At 53.0% G+C, this 19209-nt stretch overlaps 1 protein-coding gene across 17 annotated transcripts in view; it reads right to left on the bottom strand.

Moving 5' to 3' along the window:
* The window catches only part of LRP8 (LDL receptor related protein 8), a 73126-nt gene extending 53957 nt beyond the window's left edge, over positions 1-19169 (bottom strand). For all 17 annotated transcript variants that reach the window (XM_023536746.1, XM_023536751.1, XM_023536753.1 and 14 more), the window contains exons 1-2: positions 19121-19169; positions 18520-18639 (exon numbers count right to left, since the gene is read on the bottom strand). In XM_023536746.1, the coding sequence (XP_023392514.1) occupies positions 18520-18639; positions 19121-19163 (163 nt within the window). In that variant the 5' untranslated portion in view covers positions 19164-19169. The remainder of the gene's footprint in view (positions 1-18519; positions 18640-19120) is intronic.
* Between the last annotated feature and the right edge of the window lie 40 nt (positions 19170-19209).

The following is a 19209-nucleotide window of genomic DNA, read 5'->3' as shown; positions in this document are numbered from 1 at the left end:
GGCCTTTCCTTTGCCTTTCCCAGGGGTGCATTCTTTGCTGCTGAGTGTTTGGGAAAACGAAGCAATAAATTTACCGCCTCACTTATGAATAATCTGCTGTCAGGAGCTCTGCGTAAGCAGAGGGCTGAATTAACGAGGCTTAATTAACATTAATGTTGTGACAGATCTCAACTGGAGTTGGGAAATCCCCCATCCTCGCAGCCCAGGCCCTTGCCTACCGCTTCCCTGCTCATGTGGGAGGTGAGAGGCCCAGGGAAGGCTCTCAGAGCTGCTGACAGACGGGATCAGGGGGCTGCCTCTCTCCCAAGATTAGGAGGGATTTGGGATCTGGGGGCTGGAGGCTTGCAGCAGATCAACACAGGAAGCCAAGAGCCTCTGCAACTCAAATTCCAAAGGAGCTTTCGGGCTGAGCCCTTCGTCCCCTGGCACAGTGGTAAACACATAGGCCTCAGAGTCCAAGAGCTGAGGGTTCGAGTCTGCCACTCACATGTTGAGAGACCCCGGGTGAGTCACCCCACCTCTCTGTGCTTCACTATCCCCATGAGCAAAGGAGATAGGACAAATTCCCCCTCACGGGGCTGTCAGGGAATTCATGTGTGGAGAACAGAGGTGCTCTGAGACCTGCATTTCCTCCACCCCATCATACGCATCACAGCGAACATTACTGCGTGATTACTGACCCAGTGCTCACCACCTCACTTAATCCTCCCAGGACCTTTGGGGTGGGGACTACTAACCCTATTGTAGAGATGAGGAAATCAAGGTACTGAGAGAGAAGGTGATTTGCCCAAGGACACAAAGATAGTTAACAGGGGTGAGGGGACCACAGCCACCCACTTCATTCACTAGCGAGTCTCTGGAAGGATCCATAGAGCCAAAGGGAGCGGAAAGGTCAGGCAGTGGAGGCCATGCCAGAGCGGACACGTAACGTTTATGGAATCCACCTGTGAATGATGGAGGAAGGGGAGCAGTGTGCTCTTTGGTAGTACGTTTCCCACCAGCGAGGTCCAGGTATGTATTTTCAACCATTGAGACTTTACTAAACTGTCCCCTGAATGCCCAGTCCGTGTCGGGCTCCGAGGAAGAGATAAATGCAGTGGAAGGTGCACCTCTGCTCTCAAGATTGGTACCACCTCCCGCTCCTCTCGGTTTCCCCCAGGGCATCCAGCATAGCCCTGGCAAGGGGCGGATACACCGTAATTTATCATTAATGACTGCCATTATTAATATTAATGGGGAAGACACCTCTGACCAAAGGAGGCCCAGCTCCCATGCACCCGACACTAACATGTCAGGCCCCAGCCATCGCCCAGTGTGTATAGCGGGTCACTGAACAGGACAGGCTGTGTTAAGGTCCTTTGGCTCCTCCCAGGAGCATACCCACGCCCTGGTCTCTAGGTCCCTAGGTCTTGCCTGAGGGACTGCCCAGTTGGAGTCTTGGTGTTAGGGATCTGCTTGGGAACAATGTGGAGCAGGAAGAGGGAGGTAGATCTACCTCCAGAGTGTGACCCTCTTCAGCCCTGCCAAGCCCCATGAACCCCCAAGCCCTGCCACCATGCCTTGCTCCAGCAGGCCTTCCTGCCCCTCCACTAGCCAGTCCCCTACCTGCTGACTCAGACACTAGCCATATGATCTTGAGGAAGCCACACAATTTCCTCTACCTCATTCCTCTCCTCTGTAAGATGGGGAGCAAAAACAGTACCTATCTACAGGGCTGATGTGAGGTCTGAATGAGATACCGCCTGGCACTGAGTGAGGGCTCAGTGAATAACAGCTATGATTACTGACAACCTAGAGATGAATGCAGGGGAGACCCACCCCTATCAGGTGCCACTGAAGAGATAGGTGGGCTTGGGGGTATCTCAGGTCTCTATAGGACTGCTCTAAGGCAGGAGGATAGGCCATGGTTCCCGTGGCAGGTCTGTGACCCATGAGGCCTCTTAGGAAAGAATCAGAGAGAACTTTGTTTCTAGAAATACAAAGAACTGCCTTATAAAAAAAGTGAGGTCTCTGTCCCAGGAGGTGTGCAAGCAAGGGAGCCGTCTATTTATTCAACAAGCATTTACTAGCTCCTGCTCTGTGCTGGGCCCGGAGGCGGAGGTGGTGACGGATAGAGACCATGAGACCTAATCCTGCCTGGAGAAATCCATACCCTAAAAAGGCAAGAGATAGTGAAGACGCCAAACAGACCCCAGGTCAGGCCTGACCACCCCCTGAAAATGTGTCAGAGCCTGGAAAAAAAGAAGAGGCATTTGCCACGAAGGAGTCTTGGGAAACACCCAGGGCAGCTCAAAGAGGGACTGAGCTCTGGACGAGAACGCATGAGGCCATCCCACCCTACTCTGAGTCCCCCAAGGTCCTGTGATGCCAAGAGTTTCTTGGTATCTCCCAGTACCCCACAGTGACCATGCTCTCCCTGCTCTGGTCCATCTTGATCACAGGTCAGTGTCAGCCCCCAGAGTTCCTGCCTACCCCCGATACCCATTGAGGGGTGGGTAGGAGGTGTCTTTGGAGGGAGGGCCCTGCTGGCAGCAGGGTGTGGAGAAGGGAGGGGCAGCTGTCTCTGTGAAGGCACAGCCAGTCCCAGGCAGGTGGTGGGCTCACCCCTTGCCCACTTTCCTGCCCCACAGCATTCATGCCCGCCCCCAACCATGGTCCCCAGAGAGCAGGCTCCAAGAAGACCCAACAGCCAGACCACCAGCTGCTGCCCTCTCCCCACAAAGCACCCTCCCCCCAACTCTGCTCGCCTGCGGTGACAGCCTCTTGGCACCAGCTCTCTCTTACCCTCCATCTGTCAGGAATTGGTGCAGACAGACTGTGAGAACCACGAGAAGTAGTGACTCTGCTTGGACCCCTCCCCCGCCTCCCCACCTCCCCAATGCTCTCCCCCCACCCCCATCCTTTCTCTCCCCGCTCCTTTCTGTGTCTTCTTTTCTTTATGTCTATCTGCATCTTTCCTACTGATGAAGACATTGACAAAGTGGGAGTGGGGAGGGGAAGACGACCAGCCAGCCAGTGACCCCCACAGACTTGTAACCTCCCTGCACCATGGCCACAGCACGGCCACCATCTATCTTCATTCCTTACCTTATCCCTGTCCATTAAAGGGTCTGAATCCTGAGGGATTGTGGGTTCAGTGTCCTCATCTGTACAACTGAGCAGTAAAAGCTGCCAGGCCTGCTTCCCAAGGGCTAGTAGGAGCCTAGAGGCAATATGTGGAAAGGGCTTTGTGAACCACAGAGCCTTGTGCTGGCAAATGTTCGATGTCCCCATCTTTTTCCTATTTAACGTGGGAATGAAGTTCCAGCCTGCCATCCTCTGGGAAGTGGAGAGGCCAAATGGTACAAGGACAGACAGAAAAATGCCTTGAAGGATGTTAGTGGCAGCAGGAATGCCAGGGAGGGCCATCAAGGTAACGCTTCTCTCCGTATTAATGTGAGGTGAGCAGGGCGGAGCTGGGGAACCTGGAGCTCAGAGAGCAGTCACACAGCTGTGTTAGAGGTAGGATCGGGACAATGGCCAGACCTTCTGGCCCTGTCCACGCCAGCACCCCAACCAGGATGCTCAGCCCTGGCTCCTCCAGATCCTACTTCCAAGGGGCTCTATTTCTCCCTGAATTCTCCCAAAACATGAGGAAGAAATCAGCTTTTTACTTTTAAAAATAAGTGATCCCTGCCCAACTGGCAGCAGAACTCACGAGTAACGGGGAAGCCCTGCTGCAGACCTGGAGGGGAGCAGCGGCCAGGGCTCACAGGGTGCAGGTAGACAGCCTAATGTCCCATTTGACAGGGGCTTTTTAGTTTAATAACCAGGACAGTTCTGAGCAAACCAAGACGAGCTGGTCACCCTGTGTGGGAGTAGGCACTTGGCAATGCCAAAGTGTTGGGCAAATGCAGGGGTGGGCATTTCACAGAAAGGAGAGCCAACCCCCTGCCCACTCCCTACCCCTATGAAGCTTGGCCCAAGGCCCCCGAGGCCAGATGGAGAGCAAGTTCTGGTCCAGCTGCAGTCTTGGGGCTCTGTTGAGCCATGTCTGATCCCAACCAGAGTACACATGTGTCTTGGGTCCTACAGCCCTTTCACAGCCAAAGAAGCTTGAGGTTCAAAGAAGGGAGGCCAACTGCCCAAGGTCATGCATTGAGTTAGGCAGCCAATGCTCAGAAGACAAGGCCGGCTTTTCCATCTATAGATCCTCCCAAGTCCTGACAGGTCACTGGCACAGAACAAGCCTTCGGTGAACACTAGCTCAGACTCAACAGGCACTCCCAGGACTCAGAAATATCCATGTGCGGACGTGTGCAGCATAAGGGTGCATCATGAGGGTGCAGCATGAGGAACAGAAACACAGCACGGGATGGAAGGGGCACTGGGTGTATGCAAAGCCAGAGAGCCCCATCCCTTCATCCTCTTCTTCCCCACTCTACCGCAGGACCTGGCCGGGTCCCCCTGAGGCCCATGTCTGGTGTGAATCCCACACTCTTAATCAGACAGAGTTGCAAGGTACAGAGTTGCAAGGACAGAGATGGAGGGAAACATCATGGGGGAAGGCTCCTTGAAATGGTAACTGCTGAAGTAAAGTGGGGTTGGGCAAGCAGAGGAAGGGCCTACCAGGCAGAGGGAACTGCATGTGAGTGTAATGCTTCTATGACATTACTCCTTGTTTGGGGTATGGCTGGAGCACAGAGTTATAAGGTTTGAGGGGCAAGTAGATGGTAAGGTCTGGGGGTGGAGAGATGCTAGGTGCATGTTAGGTCTTAAAGGGCCCTGAATGTCAGTCAAGCAGACTTGATCCTCTGAGTAGTGGACATCACTACAGGATGCTGAGCAAGGGCAGGACAAAGCTGTGCATGTTTAAGAGCACTTGGCTACAGAGCAGGGACTGTTCAGTGCTGCTGCAGCGCGTCGGGGAGGCCGCAGTGGGATGGGGAAAGGGTCTCCACTGGCAGGTGGCAGGGGAGGAATCTAAGGACTTGGTGGCTGTTAGAGATGAGGAAAAGCGGGACCGTGATGGCTCCCAGGTTCCTGACCAAGGCTCAAGTGAAGCCCATGCTGTGAACTGGTTCCAAGGTCAGAAGAAATCCATCCACAGACCCCAGTGCCTGTGCGCTGGGCCACAGCTCATCACAGGGTCTGGGCACTGCCTCCCTGCCAACCAAAAGAACAAGCTGTCTGTCAAGATGTCACCTTTACCTCTAGGCATGGCATATCTGTCTTCACCCTCCACTTCTCTGGGAGGTAGATTACAGGAGGCAGCCAGTGCTTACTGAGTGCAAATGTGTAGCCCGCCAGGCCCTGAGAAGCAGTGGCCCAAGAGGAGATGGGCCTTACCTGAGGCCATATAGCACATTAGCTGTCACAGGCTGGGAAGGGATGCTGAGCAGGGTTGGGGTGAAAGTGGGGGCAGTTTGAGCAGAGACCCCAGAAACAGAGCTGGGACCAGAGCGGGATGGAAGGGTCACAGGAGGCAGATTTGGGATCGAAAGGAAGACAGATTTTCTAACAGAAAGAGCGGTCCAGGGGCAGAAGAGGCTATTGGGTCAGTCAATGAGTTCCCTGTCCTTGGAGGTATTCATGTAGAAGCTGGAAACCTCACCCCGAATCCTGGGGCTGATGAGGGAATTCCAGTATTTGGATGCAAATAGGGAGGCTGTTTTGGCCAAATAAGGATGCTATTCCAGTCCCAAGAGCCACAACTCACTCATTCATTCACTCAACACACGTTCACGAAGACCTGCACTGCCAGGCTGGGGACAATGGGCACCAGGGGTGGGTGGGGCAAAACCAGAGAAGTCTCCTCCCTCAACTTTCGCCATTCCCATCCTAGGAGGTGGGGAGCGGGAGAAGGCTGGAGCAGGGCAGGGGTTAGAGGATGGAGGCCCTGGTCGCCCATGCTCCATGTCACAGATCTGTGTCCTCTCCTCTAAAGGACTGAGCTCCCTTATCTTCCTGGGCATATTTGGGGCACAGGGCCAAGGGCTGGGCAGGGTCAGACACAATGCAACCTTCTCCTGCACCCCACCCCTCCCAGACGTCCCTGAGGCTCTGGGCTCATTTCCTAATGAGGTCCCTGGAAGGACTCTTCCTAATTAAACTAGGACAAGTTATGGCCTAGAGCCACAGGGAAGAAGCCACGGTGGGGGGATGGGGGGGATGGGGTAAAAAGGAGCCTTTGGGGGGGCTCTCTAGCCCCTCCCATTCTACCCAGCAGGGCAGCAGCCTGGCATGGGAGGGGATTCCTGAAGGACAGACAGGAGATAAAGGGTCAGAGAAGGCCAAATAAGCTTAGCTAACCTTCACTTGAACACTGATCATGGGCTTTGAGTGCTTTTTGTAAATTAAATCACATAATCCTCCAGCTACCTTGAGGATTAGGTATTGATGGTTTCAGTTTACAGATGAAGCCAGTGCTCAGAGACGTGAAGCAACTTGCCCAGGATCCCACAGCTAGGAAGTAGGGAAGTATGGGAAGTATGACCCCGGGGCGCCTGGTTAGAGGCCTTGCTGTTATCTGCATCACAGGGAACCATCATAGATGAGGTGATGCATGCAGGAGCAGTCAGAGGCAGGTGGGCCTGGGGGAATCTTCATTTCTATGGTTCCCACCTGGCTGCAGAACAAGCAGAGGTTTGGAGTCAGAGACAGGGGCCAAGGAATCAAATTTCAAAAGCTGCCCAAAGTGACTCAAATTCTTGATCCAATCCTAACTCCTTCCCAGCACAGGTCAGGAGACTGAGGCCCAGAGAGAGATGGAGACTTGCTCAGTTCACTCAGCAAGTTGGTGACAAGGTGAGGCTAAATGGTTCCTAGTGAAGCTGAGAGCTGAGGGGTGGGTGGGAGGGAGTGGCAACAGGATTCAGTTAACCAACATTGATAAGGCAGGCAAGAACTCAGCACAGAAAGTGTGAGAGGGGCCAATGGCCATGACGAGGGAGGGCGAGGTTTTCTGGGAGAGGAGGTGGCACAGGAACAGGGGCTGCAAACACACAGGCTGCAAACAGACAGACCTCTGTGCCCTGGCGTGGCCCAATTCTTGGTGTAGGAAGAAATGACTGGCTCTCAGTGAGGTTTTTCAGATACTTTACATAGGCCAGAAATTATTTATTACCCATACGCATAGAGTGGGAATTGGGTTCAGGTTCAAGGGACTTGCTGTAGGCCACCCAACTAGAATATAGAAGGACTGCAGTGGAAACCAGGTGTGGCTGGCACTGGGAGACCAGGCTGGTCCCTGCTCTCCCTCTGCTCTCTTGAGAAGCAGGCAGTTGTGGCCCGGGTTGGGTGGGTGCAGGTGGTAGGGGAGACAAGAGTGTCATCACATATGTAGCTGATATAGTCTGCTCACAGGTATTCAAAAATCGTCCTGGTCAGACTCAGTAAAAAATAAATAAACAGGTAGAAAATCCTAAGTGGATGTAGGTTCTGTTAATCAACAGTTGGTTCCAACTCTGTGTGCACAGTTTAGGCCATGTCCCCTGTGTAGGTGGCTGGATTTTACAGCCCCTGCTCCCTGCTCCAGGCCTCCTGACCTTAGGGAACAGGAGTAGCTCCTTAGACCCCCTCTCTCCGCCACCCCGACACACACAAGTGCGCGCGCACGTGCACACACACACACACGCACACACATACACACACACACACGCACACGCACCTAGAGACTGACTGTGGTAAACTCCTGGGAACACCCTGGTTCTCAGGGAAAAACAAAAGAATCCCAGAGAATTATGCAGAGGGGACTGGAGATGCCCCACTCCCCATGACCAAAGACCCCAAGAGGGGCAGGGGTGGAGCAGAGGTGGGCTTGTCCTCTGGGTCATGGCATTTATATTAACCTCAGCCCTCTGGGTAGGGGTGAGTGGGGGCTAGACAGTTGGCTCAAGTTGAGGCTTAGTGGGGAGAGGTGGCTGTGGCAAGGGCCAGGCTGGGTACAGAGACTGCTGACACCTTTCCAGCTATAAATAACTCCCCACCACAAACAGCCAGTGGGGGCTTTGGCTTCGGCTTGGCTGGGACATGTTGGCCAGTGTGGGAAGACAGAGAACATCACCTTGACCCCGTGGCCTCAATGTGTCCATTAACTGTCACCTTCCTCCTGGTGCACCCCATCCTTAAGAATGCACACCCTATGTTCGCACACATATGCTGGGGTACATGGCTGAGAGAGGGCTCTGAGGATAATAGAGTAGCAGATGGCAGCTCGGGGTCTAGGAAGAGAGAGAGAGGAGTGCTGGCCTGAATGTCCCTGGATTCAGGCCACCAGGAAAGCCCAGTCTTGGTCTCCAGTTGTTCATTCGAGTAGCTTGACTTGGGCCTGACGGGGCCTTCCTGCCTCTCATCAGCTGCCAACTCTTTGATGACTTGGACCCATTGGTGAATCAAGGCCCCTCCTGGATAACTAACCATGCCAAGCCTGGCTGGTTAACCAGTTCTCCTTGGCTCCCTCTGCTTAACCAGCTCCCCCAGGCCCCCCAGGAAGCAGCCACGCTGGGACCCCCAATGCAGTTGGGAGAGGGATGAGATAATTCCTATACTTCCTCCCAACCCGAGAAGCTGCTGTTCTCCCAGGCAGCCAAGTCCTCCTCCCAACTGACCAGTTGACCTACATCTGTCCTGCTGCTATTTCAGCAGCTGCCCTCTCGCTGTGTCCTTGGTGGAGGAGGAGGAAAGCTGCTGCCAGTCCCTTCTAGTTGGCTGTTCCCTGTGCAGTGATCAGAGGGTCAGGAAGGGGAACGAGGATGTTCATTTTCAGGACTGGGCTCTGGGCAGAACACTTTACATCAGCCTGCACAACTCTGCGGGCTGGGCTCACTATCCCATTTCACAGACCAAGGACTTAAGGCTCAGAATCTAAGTCCCACACCAGGGTACCCCAGCTAGTGGGTCACAGGGCTGGAGGGTCTGACTCCATTTTTCTCTGTCACTCCACTGAATCCAACTCAATCGCAGGCACAGGAAGAAAACAGAAGGGAAAGTGGTTCAAGGAATGAATCTAGGCCTCGGGGCTGAGTTCTGAAAGTGGACCCTAAGACGTCTGTCCAGCTACCCTCCATCTACCTGCCCAGAATCCTCCCACCAAGCCAGCCACGCTCCCACTAACCCTCGCCAGGCAGTAAGGAGCTCTCAACCCCAGGCCAGGACTGGCCCTGAGGCCAGCTCCAGGGAGAAGGAATCTGTTCAGTTCTGGTTTCAGGGCCAGTGGAGTAAGGACCAATGGATAAAGGGGAAATGAAGCTCAGAGAGAGAGAGAGAGAGAGAGAGAGAGAGAGAGAGAGAGAATCCCTTGCCCAGGTCACACAGCAAGTTAGGGGAGGACACGGAACAAACATTATAATATTGTAGAGATGAATTCTACAAATATCTTAAGAAGAACGAAGACTCATTTTATTCCCTTTTGTTTTCTGTGGTGGGAGTGGAGAGTCCTTGGGGTCAGAACACAGTTGTCCTCTCTCCTTCCTCTGCTTGCTGCGGCCTAGAACTGATTGCTTTGTCTGCCCTGTGGGACCAGGACAAGGTGGCCCTGCACTCAAGGAAGAAGGAAGTCCTATAAGCTGGCAAAGGCCATGGGGCATTAGGCAGTGTTGTTGTGAGGTGGGAAAACCGATTTCTTGAGAGACAGAGAGCAACATGGCTGTCTCATGAAAATGCCCACTTTCAGCAATCCCCTTGGTAAGAATTTACCTTAAAGAAAAAATCAGACAAATGCACAAAGATGCAGTACAAGGATGTTCATCCTAGCATAGTGTAGGATAGGAAAAACAGAACCAGCTAAACACATATCTATCAATAGGAGACTGCATCGTTAAGTTGAAATGATTCACACAACAGAATACTATCTAGCTCTTTAAACAATGATATGAATCTACTGTTATTGACCTGGAAAGACATATGTGACGTGGGGAAAAAACAATTGGCATAACACATCCTCATTTTTGTTTAATAAAAAAAAATACACATGTTTACGTACACAGGCTCACATGCGGAGAAAAACCTCTGGGAGGCTATGATGCTTACGTGGTGGTATAACCAAGGGTGACTGTTACCAGCCTCCTTTTGCTTTTCTGTATTGTCTGCATTTTTATTATTATTACAAGTAAGAAGTTACTCTTATGTAATCAGAAAAATTTACTTCCATTGGAAAAATTAATAAATAAAAACTATTGAGGTGAGTCTCAGCCTCAGCACTACCAATGACTGGCTGTGTGGCCCTAGGCCAGCCCATGCCCTCTCTGAGTCTCGATTTCCTCATCAGGAAAACGGGGTTAATAATTAATTCCTGCACCACCTGCCTTCCAGGATGGCTGTGAGGCACAAACTGGAAATGGCCATACTGTGGTCTAACAGGCCAACAGGGCTGGAAACTGAAATAGTCTACAGAGTGACTGGCATAAAGTCCCTGTGGCAACTCAAGGCCAGGGATCAGGGGAGGATGGTGATCACATGACCACTCCCATGGACTGGCAGTCCCCAGAGAGGCTTTGGGCTGTGTGCGGTGGCCGTGAGGGGTCATGGGAACTGCGTGGACCTGGAAGCCCCATGGCCCTGGTTTGCTGGGCGACACTCTCAATCACCAGAGGTGTCCTGAGGGGTCTGATAGTTTGCTGGGTTCCATCCCCAATATGGCCAGCTGTAGGCACCTGGGCTGGGCCCTGCTAGGGACACACAGATCAGACCAGGTACAGTGGATACAGAGCTCACAGCTGGGCCCCTCCTGAGCCACTCCAGCTGAGGGGCTATTCCTGGGGTGGGGGGATCCCTGGGGCCAGAACACAGTTATCCTTTCTCCTTGCTTTCCTTCCTGTGTCCTAAATCTGCTTGCTTTGCCTGCCCTGTGGGGCCGGGACAAGGTGGCCCTGTGCTCAAGGAAGAAGTCCCATGGGCTGCCGAGGGTCTGTGGCACATTGTAGCTTGTAAGAGGAGCCAGGGTGAACATGGCTGGTGATTAAAAATGCTTGAGGGCACGCAGGGGCCAGAGTTACTCAGGAGGGAGCCAGTATAACCACTGGCAGGAAGGGGGAAGGATGGCTAAGAGGGATCCCTAGAGTGTCTGGAAAGGAAGGGAGGCCACAGCTCACCTTGCACCCCCTTCACACTGCTGTGACTGGGATGTGTGCATGTGGAATGTGTATCTCTTTTTTTCACCTTCATCAGACTCTGCAGCCAGACAGGTATGAACCAGTCCTGCCACTGATCAGCTGGACGGCTTGGGGCAAGTGACTTCACTTCCCAGAGCCTTGACTCTTTCCTCTGTGCAGTGCAGTGATGATATTTCCTGGCCTGGCTGAAGGAGGTCTTATATGAGAAAGCCCCTAGCAGTAAACATGCTCATTAACTCCTATTACAATTAGCACTACTATTTCAGATGAGTTCCCAGCAATCCAGGGGTGGCTGTGCAGTGCCCAGCCAGGAGTGGTGGTGCACCTGAGGTCCCCCAGCATGGGAGCCCAAAGCCCTTTCTGTGCGCAGAAGCCTGTGCCTGGCCCTCAGCCTGAGAACGCCACGGATGCCCTACATCCAGATCACCCAGTCTTTGAAGGTCTAGTGGAGATGCCACCTCCCCCAGGACATTTTTTGTCCTGACTCAGCAGGGAAGAGAAAGGGTAGTGCTGGCTATAGAAATCTATAGCTAAAGGCAGATGCTGCAGCGGGTAAGACGTGGGAGCGTACTGTTCTGACTTGAGTCCTGCCCAGGAACTGAGGACACCCTAGTTCTGAGACTGGGTCTCTGTTAACACCTGGAGACAACTTCCAGCTACCAAGGCCTTGGTTTCCCCTCCTGAAACCTGGGGCTAGAAAAGCTCCCAAGCTTGCAGCATGAGCCCTGTAAAGCCCTCTTGGGATGATGCAGCCTGTGTGACTGCCAATAAGTCACTCGTGTTCTCTGGGCTTCAGGAGACCCCAGCTCACAAAGGGGGCCTGACCAGGGTCCCTAAAAATGCTCAGGTCCCTTTTCCAGCCTCAAGGACCCCTCAGGGCCTTCTCTGAAGCTCCTAGGCCACCCACATCTGAGCAGTAGTATCAGCTTCTCACCTTCAAAAGTGAGTCACATTCCCTCAGTCCTGTTCATTCATTCACATGCCATCTCTCACCTCAAATTGATCACAGACAGTCTGAAGCCACCTGGAGCTCTTCCAATGCGCTATGACAAGGGTGCATAAAGCCATGGGCATCCAGACAGAGGATCACACTGGGAATATGGGGAGAGTGTCATGGAGGTGGTAATAAGCTGATTCTGAAGGATGGGTAGGAATCAGGGAAGGACAATCCCTTCCAGCAGAGGTAAAAGTATGTGCAAAGACCTAGTCAGGGAATTGCATGGAGGCAGAAGGTGGGGGCGGTTCAGAGAAACGAAGGCTACACTTTGGATAGTCTTGAAGACTTGGGCTCTCAGACTTTTCTGGAGGAAGGATGATAAATGAGGAATAACACTGCTAGACTGAGGCTGACCCTCCTTGAGGTCACTTGTATTAGTGACATATCACTGGGTCCTCAGTTTCCCTCACAGGCAATGGCCGAGAGAGGCCATTGTGGAAAGTCATACCCTAAGAGGTTAGAAAAGGGGTGCTTTATGTTGGGGTTCTGTGGGATCCCCAGGTTAGAAACCTATAGCTATAGAGAGGCACAGCTCAGTGCAGCCACTCACTGACTTTCTCCACACCTTATGAACTCCAGGCCTCTGACCCCACAGGGCAGACAGAAAGAACTTGGAGAGGAAGAGCCTGTCTCCAGAGCAGACAGACCTGGGTCAAATCCTGGCTCCACCACTTAAGAGTCATGACATTGGCCAAGCTCTCTGAGCTTCAGTTTCGTCTTCTTTAAAGTGAGAATAATAAAACATCCTCACAGAGTTGTTGGGAACAAAGCTAATAAATGCACATTGCCTGGCACATTGCCAGGCATGGGGTAAGTAGCCAATATCTGTTATTAGTTAATTCCCTTGAGTGAATTATTTATTCTGGAGTCCTTAGTGCCCAGCAAAAGGCTGGCAGAGTGAACAACGTGGAGAAGAAAGATCTGAGGCTAGGGTAGGATAGGAACGGGTTTCGGGAACTCAGGGACTGGGAAGCTAGAGTACAGGGAAGACTACCTAGGGGAGGTGGCATCTCCACTAGGCCTTCGAAGACTGGATGATCTGGATGTAAGGCATCTGTAGCGTAGGTGTTATCAAAGCTGCTTAGAACTGGGGCCCTAGGGCCTGGCTCCACAGCCCCCCACACCCTCCCACAGGCCCAAGACTGGTTTCCTAGGGGTCGCCTGGCGATATGACGTCTTGTCTTGGGGCCAGGAGAGCTTCTATTGGTCACATCACTTGAGAGGGCACAAATAAGTCCACACACTCCTACTCCATCAGCCCCCTGGGTTCTCCCTCTCCTCACCTGCTCCCAGGGGAGATCTTTTTGGCTTCAACTTTCCCAAGGAGGGTAAACTGTCAAGTCAGCCATCTGCAGACAACTGAGGAGAATGAAGCCAAACAGACTTGAGGCCTTTTGCACTCTGATCCCTAGCAGACCTGAGAAAGCCAAGGGGCTCATGGTGCCCTAGGAGGACCCATGGAAAGGCCTATGGGAGAGCCTCAGCCAACAGTCCTAAGGCCTTCCAAGGCCAGGCCCAGAGGCATAGATCTGGGCCTAGACGAGATGAGGGAAGCTCAGAGCCTGCTGGGCAGAGCTCTGGGGGCTGTCAGGCTTCCCTCCTTCCCAGGCACAGCAAGGGAGAAAGGAGCACAGGCCAGAAGTGATGGAAACTAGCCTTGGGACAAACTAATGGCCTGAGGGAAGCCATCTTCTGCTCCTCCCAGGGCCCCAGGCCACCCATTCACAGACCAACCAGGCCTGTTTGACTCATTTCCTCCCTTAAATCCTCCTTAAGCATCTTTCTCCACTTCCGGGTCCAAGGCTGAATGGCCTTGGGGCAATCAGTGAGTTGGTTGCAGCTGTGGGAACCTTAAGACATCTGGGAAGATAGGGGTGGGGGTAAGGTGGGGAGGGGGTGTCCTCAGCAATTAGGTACCTAGAGACCTCAGTGAAAAATCCTCCCTCCAAGAACTATTGTACTCATTGTCATTCATTGAACACCTACGGTTCTCTCTCAACTCCTGTATCTCAGCTTGGGGGAGAGAGGGTAAGCAGGGAGGGCTTCCCGGAGGAGGTATAACACCTGAGCTGAACCTTCTAAGGTGACAAAAAGAAGGTAACCAGTAAGGGAGCAGAAAGAGTATTCTAGACATGGCATGTGCAAAGAGCTGGAGGAGAGAAACAGTAGGAAAACAAGAGTGAGACTGAAACTACAGTTTGGTGTCACAGGCTCATAGGAAGAGATGGGGAGGGGCTAGAGGGGGAACTGGCAACAGGAACCGGTCACAGAGTCACAGAAGGACTCTGAAAGATGGAGTCACCTAGTCAGATGAGGAAACCGATGTCCAGAGAAGAGGAGCACCGTCTGTCTGAAGACTCTATCCAAAAAAAAGGATATAAAGCTGGGCCTGGTGTTGGGGGTAAGAGAATGGGGCCAAGGCCAGGCGGCACGCTGAAGGCCAGATGCAGGTTGCAGCCCCAGCTGGGAGCTGTGGCCAAGCTTTAATTATTTACAAGTCAGCTTCCCAGCAGGCCTCAGCGCTTCTGCAGCCTGGCCTTGCCCAGCTAATGAACTTTCGGGCATGGGAGAACTCGCTACAGCCACTCTTTATTAAACCCGGGATGGAGGGCGATGGGGGTTGGGAGAAGAGGGCAGCCTAAAGAAGCCAGAACATGGTAGAGGAATTTGTGCACAAAACCACTCCACCATCTATCTATCCAGCCCCCTAGCCCACCCACAAAGAAACATAGAGTTCTTCCCAGAGCAGAAAGAGAGGGGACGGTTTGATGTCATCTCAGGATGGGGAAGCAGAGGCCTGGAAGGACTTGCCCAAGCTCACCAGCTAGTGCTGGAGACAGCACAAGTTCCATAGTTGGGTGCTTGCATTTACACCCCAGCAATTTCCCTTAAAAAGTACATACCCTTGGGCTGGTTATTTAATCCCTCTGTGCCTTTGTAAAATAGGGATAATGCAGGTACTTCATAGAGTTGCCACATTGTATAGAATCTAGGAACATGAGGTGATGCACATAGAATCTCAGCACAACACCTGGAATGCAACAAGTGCTCAGTAAGTATTCACTGTTGTTGCTTTACTCTGGGAGCAAAGGGCTGGCCAGAGACCAGAACCCCAGTCTCTACACCTAGACACTAAGAAGAAACAGGAAACTGAAGCCAAGGGGCTAGCTGGCCTACGTGACCCAGGTCCACACCCCACTTCCCCTGCCTGGGCCCCCCCCCCGGGCTTCCTTGGGCCTGGCCCTCTGGCTTCCAGCCCCTTCCTCTACTTTGAAGTCCCTTTGAGTTAGAACTGAAGCCCCATGAGCCTTTCCTTTCCCCACATCACCAGCTCTATCCATGTCTCCAGAAGGCCAAGTCCTACCAGCTGTAGATAAAGGATCAGGGTTTAGAACATCTTAGTTTGAGAGCTGGTTCCAACCCTCAGGAGCTGTGTGACTTTGGGAGAGTCATTTCACCTCTGTGAACCCCAGTTTTCTCCTCTGTAATATGGGAACTATACACCTATTTTTTTTTTCATTTCATTTCATTTCATTTTTTGTACCACCTATCTTAAAATGATAAGCTGTAAGGTATTAGTTAATATCGTTCAAGGCCTGGTTTAGCTGTCTCTTCCTCCAGGAAGACTTCCTGGGCTTCTTCAACATATGAGTTCCCTCCCTCCAGCCTCCATCAGCTCTGGTATTCATGGGCTGCATTCTGGCCCCTTTAGGAGCTTGAACTTATTTTGCCTCACACAGACTTCACTTACAAATTGCAACCTTCATTTTGCAGGTCAAAAAGTACAGAGGTGGGGTGGTTCAGGCTCTCTCATGGGGCAGAAGGGTTGAAATGCCAAAGAAGGGGTTCAGATATAAGGCAAGGAGGCTGCTCAGGGAGGAACCACCAACCTTGAGAAGAGGATAGTTCAAAGAAATGTAGTTTGGGCAGGAGGCCCAGAATTGGGGGAACTCCCCAGACGGGGATGGGTGGGGTGAAAAAAGATCATTTTTGAACAACTAGCTGAATACAGTCACCCAAAGCCGCCACCCCCTTTGTGGCTCCTAGGGGTTCCTTTCTAAAGACCTTGGAAGTGAGGTCACTCATCCATTCCCTTCTCTTCACCAGCCCTGTGTGAAGACTTTCTATGTGTATAACCTATGATGAACAGCTACCCTCATCTGGCAGATGAGGAAACAAGCTCATAGAGGTCAAGCCATGTGTAACTGATACTTGATACTACCAGCAAAGCCCCTACCTCCTTCCACTCCAAGCCATCTATGTCATTTGCTTTCATCTCCTTTTTGCCTGTGACTCCACCCCATCCATTTCAGAATGAAAGCAGGAGCCCAGATTGGCCATCAGAGCTCTCCAGGTCCCATCTGGAACCACCCAGCCACCTGCTACTTCACTTCTCCATCTTGTCCAGAGCCTCACATGGAGATGAAAAGCGACAGGCCCAACATTCAGAGTTTGACTTTCCGGCTCCTGGACCACCCTCCTGGGTCCTTTGGCACAACACTCCCCACTGCAGCAGATAGTCTCCCTGACCAAGTTCTGTCAGTCTCTGCTGGGTGACCTTGGGCAAAACACTCAACTTCTCTGAGCTAGCATCCTTATCTATAAACAGAATGACAAGAAAAACTGTTCTTCACAACCTGCTGTTGTAAAGAATCAGGGAGATAAAGTGAAACCAGCCCACAAACGCAGTTTCTATGTCCCTGCCTCACCCTCAGAACTCCCACTGTAAGGGGACCACAGAAGAACAACTCCCAGTGACAAGACTCACTGTAATATTTTACCCCAGATCAGCCATATTCATAATTTCAATAGCACTGGGAAATGGTCAGGGTTATGATTAGGCTAATAACTTTAGAGTCAGATGCTTAAATTCAAACCCCTATTTAATGCAGCTCAATAGCTGTGGGACAAATAAATCTCTCAGTGCCTCAGTTTGTTCAGTCTGTAAAATAGGACTATTCTGAAGATTAAGAGTTTATATAAGATAAGCACTTATCACAGTGCTTGGCACACAGCTAACAGTCAGCCCGTGTAAGTCCCGTTATATCCAATTCCATTCCTAGAACTGGTCCTCAAAACCGGGGCAGGAATCATTAGCCCAAGTGGTCAGGTAAAGAAACTGAGGCAGAAGGAAATGATGTGCTCCAGTCACAGAGCCAACTTTAGGTTGGGTCTGAGAGAAATTAAACCCGGAGGCTACTGGCAAACCCAATTAAAAACAAAACAAACAAAAAACCTCTCAAACCTCGATGACTAAACAGACAGTGCCTGTCCAGGTGCCCCCTCTACCCCATTCCCCACCATTGTGTGGAGCTGAGGGTCTGTCCACCCGCTGCCTTCCTCCTGTAGACCCTGTGCTCCCTGGCCAGCAGGGTGGGCCTATTCTCCAAGTGGCCCAGTGCCTACACACAGCAGGAACCCAGTAACAGAGAATGAATGACTGCCTACGTCTATGTTTCTAAGTTTTGTTTTCCTGTTCTTGGAACTACACTTCTCCGTGGCAGCTGCCTGATATCTCGCTTCCGGTCCCACAGACATCTGAAACCATCCCAACCAAGAAGGAACTTCCAAAGCAATTGTGCCTGGGTGTGCAAACACCGCACTCAGAAAAGCGCATGGTCGGGGGTTCACGAGCGGCCTCGGGATCCTCAGATCCCTTTCAGGAGACAAACTCTTCATCCTGGCCCCCTCCTTCCTGATCTGCCCCATAACTCATGCCTGAGCAGAGATGGCAGAAGAGCACGGTCGGCAAACCAGGGTAGCGCAAAAAGCGCTTCACCGTGACTAGGCAGAAAGGCTGCGGGAGTCAGTGACGCGCCCTGCCTGCAACTACTACTCCGGGGATGAGAGCGGGGGTGTGGTCTGGGCGGGGCCAGGGCAGGGCCCCTGCGTCCACGGCGCTCGAAAACTACACACCCGCCCGCCCCACCATTGGCCGCTCCGGCCACGGGGGCCTATGGGGTGGTCCTCGCCCAGCCAATCAGGGGCCCTGGGGAGCCCATTCATTCACAAAAACCAAGCAGGAAGAGGAGCAAAGCGAGGCCCCAAGCCGCGTGGAACTTTGAAACGCCCGCGCGTGCCGTGGAGCCGAGGCAGGAGTCCCGGAGGGCCAGATCGCAGGAAGCTAGACGCATGCAGGGACAGTCGCTTCCCCGTCGACAGTTTCGGCCCAGCAACCGGGTGTAGCGAGCACTCCTCCAGGGCCCCATCGCTCCAGGCTCCGCCTCCGACCCCATTAGGACACGCCTGCCGCCCGGCTGCCGGATCGCTAAGTGCCACCCAGCACCGCGGGACGTAGCGCCCGGGCGGCTTCCCGGCTGCAGTCTGCGGCCATGAGGTCCTCTCAGGTGGCCCTCAGGCTGCAGCTGCCGCCACGTGCGCGCTAAGCATGGCGCCCCCCACCGTTTCCTCCCTCCCCCGCCGGCCACTCACGGCAGTCATCCTCGTCACTGTTGTCCGAGCAGTCATCGTCCTCGTCGCATCTCCATACAGAGGGGATGCAGCGCTCATTCCGGCACCGGAACTGGTCCTCGTCACATTCCTTGACTGGCCCTGAGCGGGGGAAAGGGGGCGTGAGCCGAATCCGAGGCCACACGGAGGGTTCTATTGGGATGAAGGAAAGGAGACGATGCTGAAGCCAACGACCTCGGAGGCCTCCGGCACCCTCGATCCTGAAGGAGGGCAGGAGGGTTCCTGGGATGGCGGGCAGCTTCGTGGCACGAGGCGAGGCACATAGTTGATGTCACACGACATAGGCATAACCCCCATTCAGACACCTGCATGCACACTCAGCCCACAGTTAGAGATCCACGAAGACACGCCTCGACACACGCACTGGGCGCCGCGGGCATATCCCCCTGTCGCATGCAGCCCCTCTTTCTCCGCAGCGCGCAGGGGTCCCCGGAAACGCATTGTGAGGCGGCAAAGTCTGGCTCCGCTCACCGCCGCTGCTAAGCGCGCGTGTCAAATAAACCCCAACAGCAAGAATCACACAGCCCCCTCGAAACCATTAATGACCAATCTCCCCCCTCACCCTCCGCAAAGTTCCCGACCCGCCTGGCCCCCATTGAACCCATCCCCCAAGAGCAGGTGCCGGAGGGTAGAGCCCACAACACAGGGAGC

The sequence above is a fragment of the Pteropus vampyrus genome, unplaced genomic scaffold, assembly GCF_000151845.1.
Source record: "Pteropus vampyrus isolate Shadow unplaced genomic scaffold, Pvam_2.0 Scaffold170, whole genome shotgun sequence".
Classification (NCBI taxonomy): Eukaryota; Metazoa; Chordata; class Mammalia; order Chiroptera; family Pteropodidae; genus Pteropus; species Pteropus vampyrus.
Note: the sequence above shows the minus strand (reverse complement) of the source record. Positions and strands in the feature narration are given on the sequence as shown.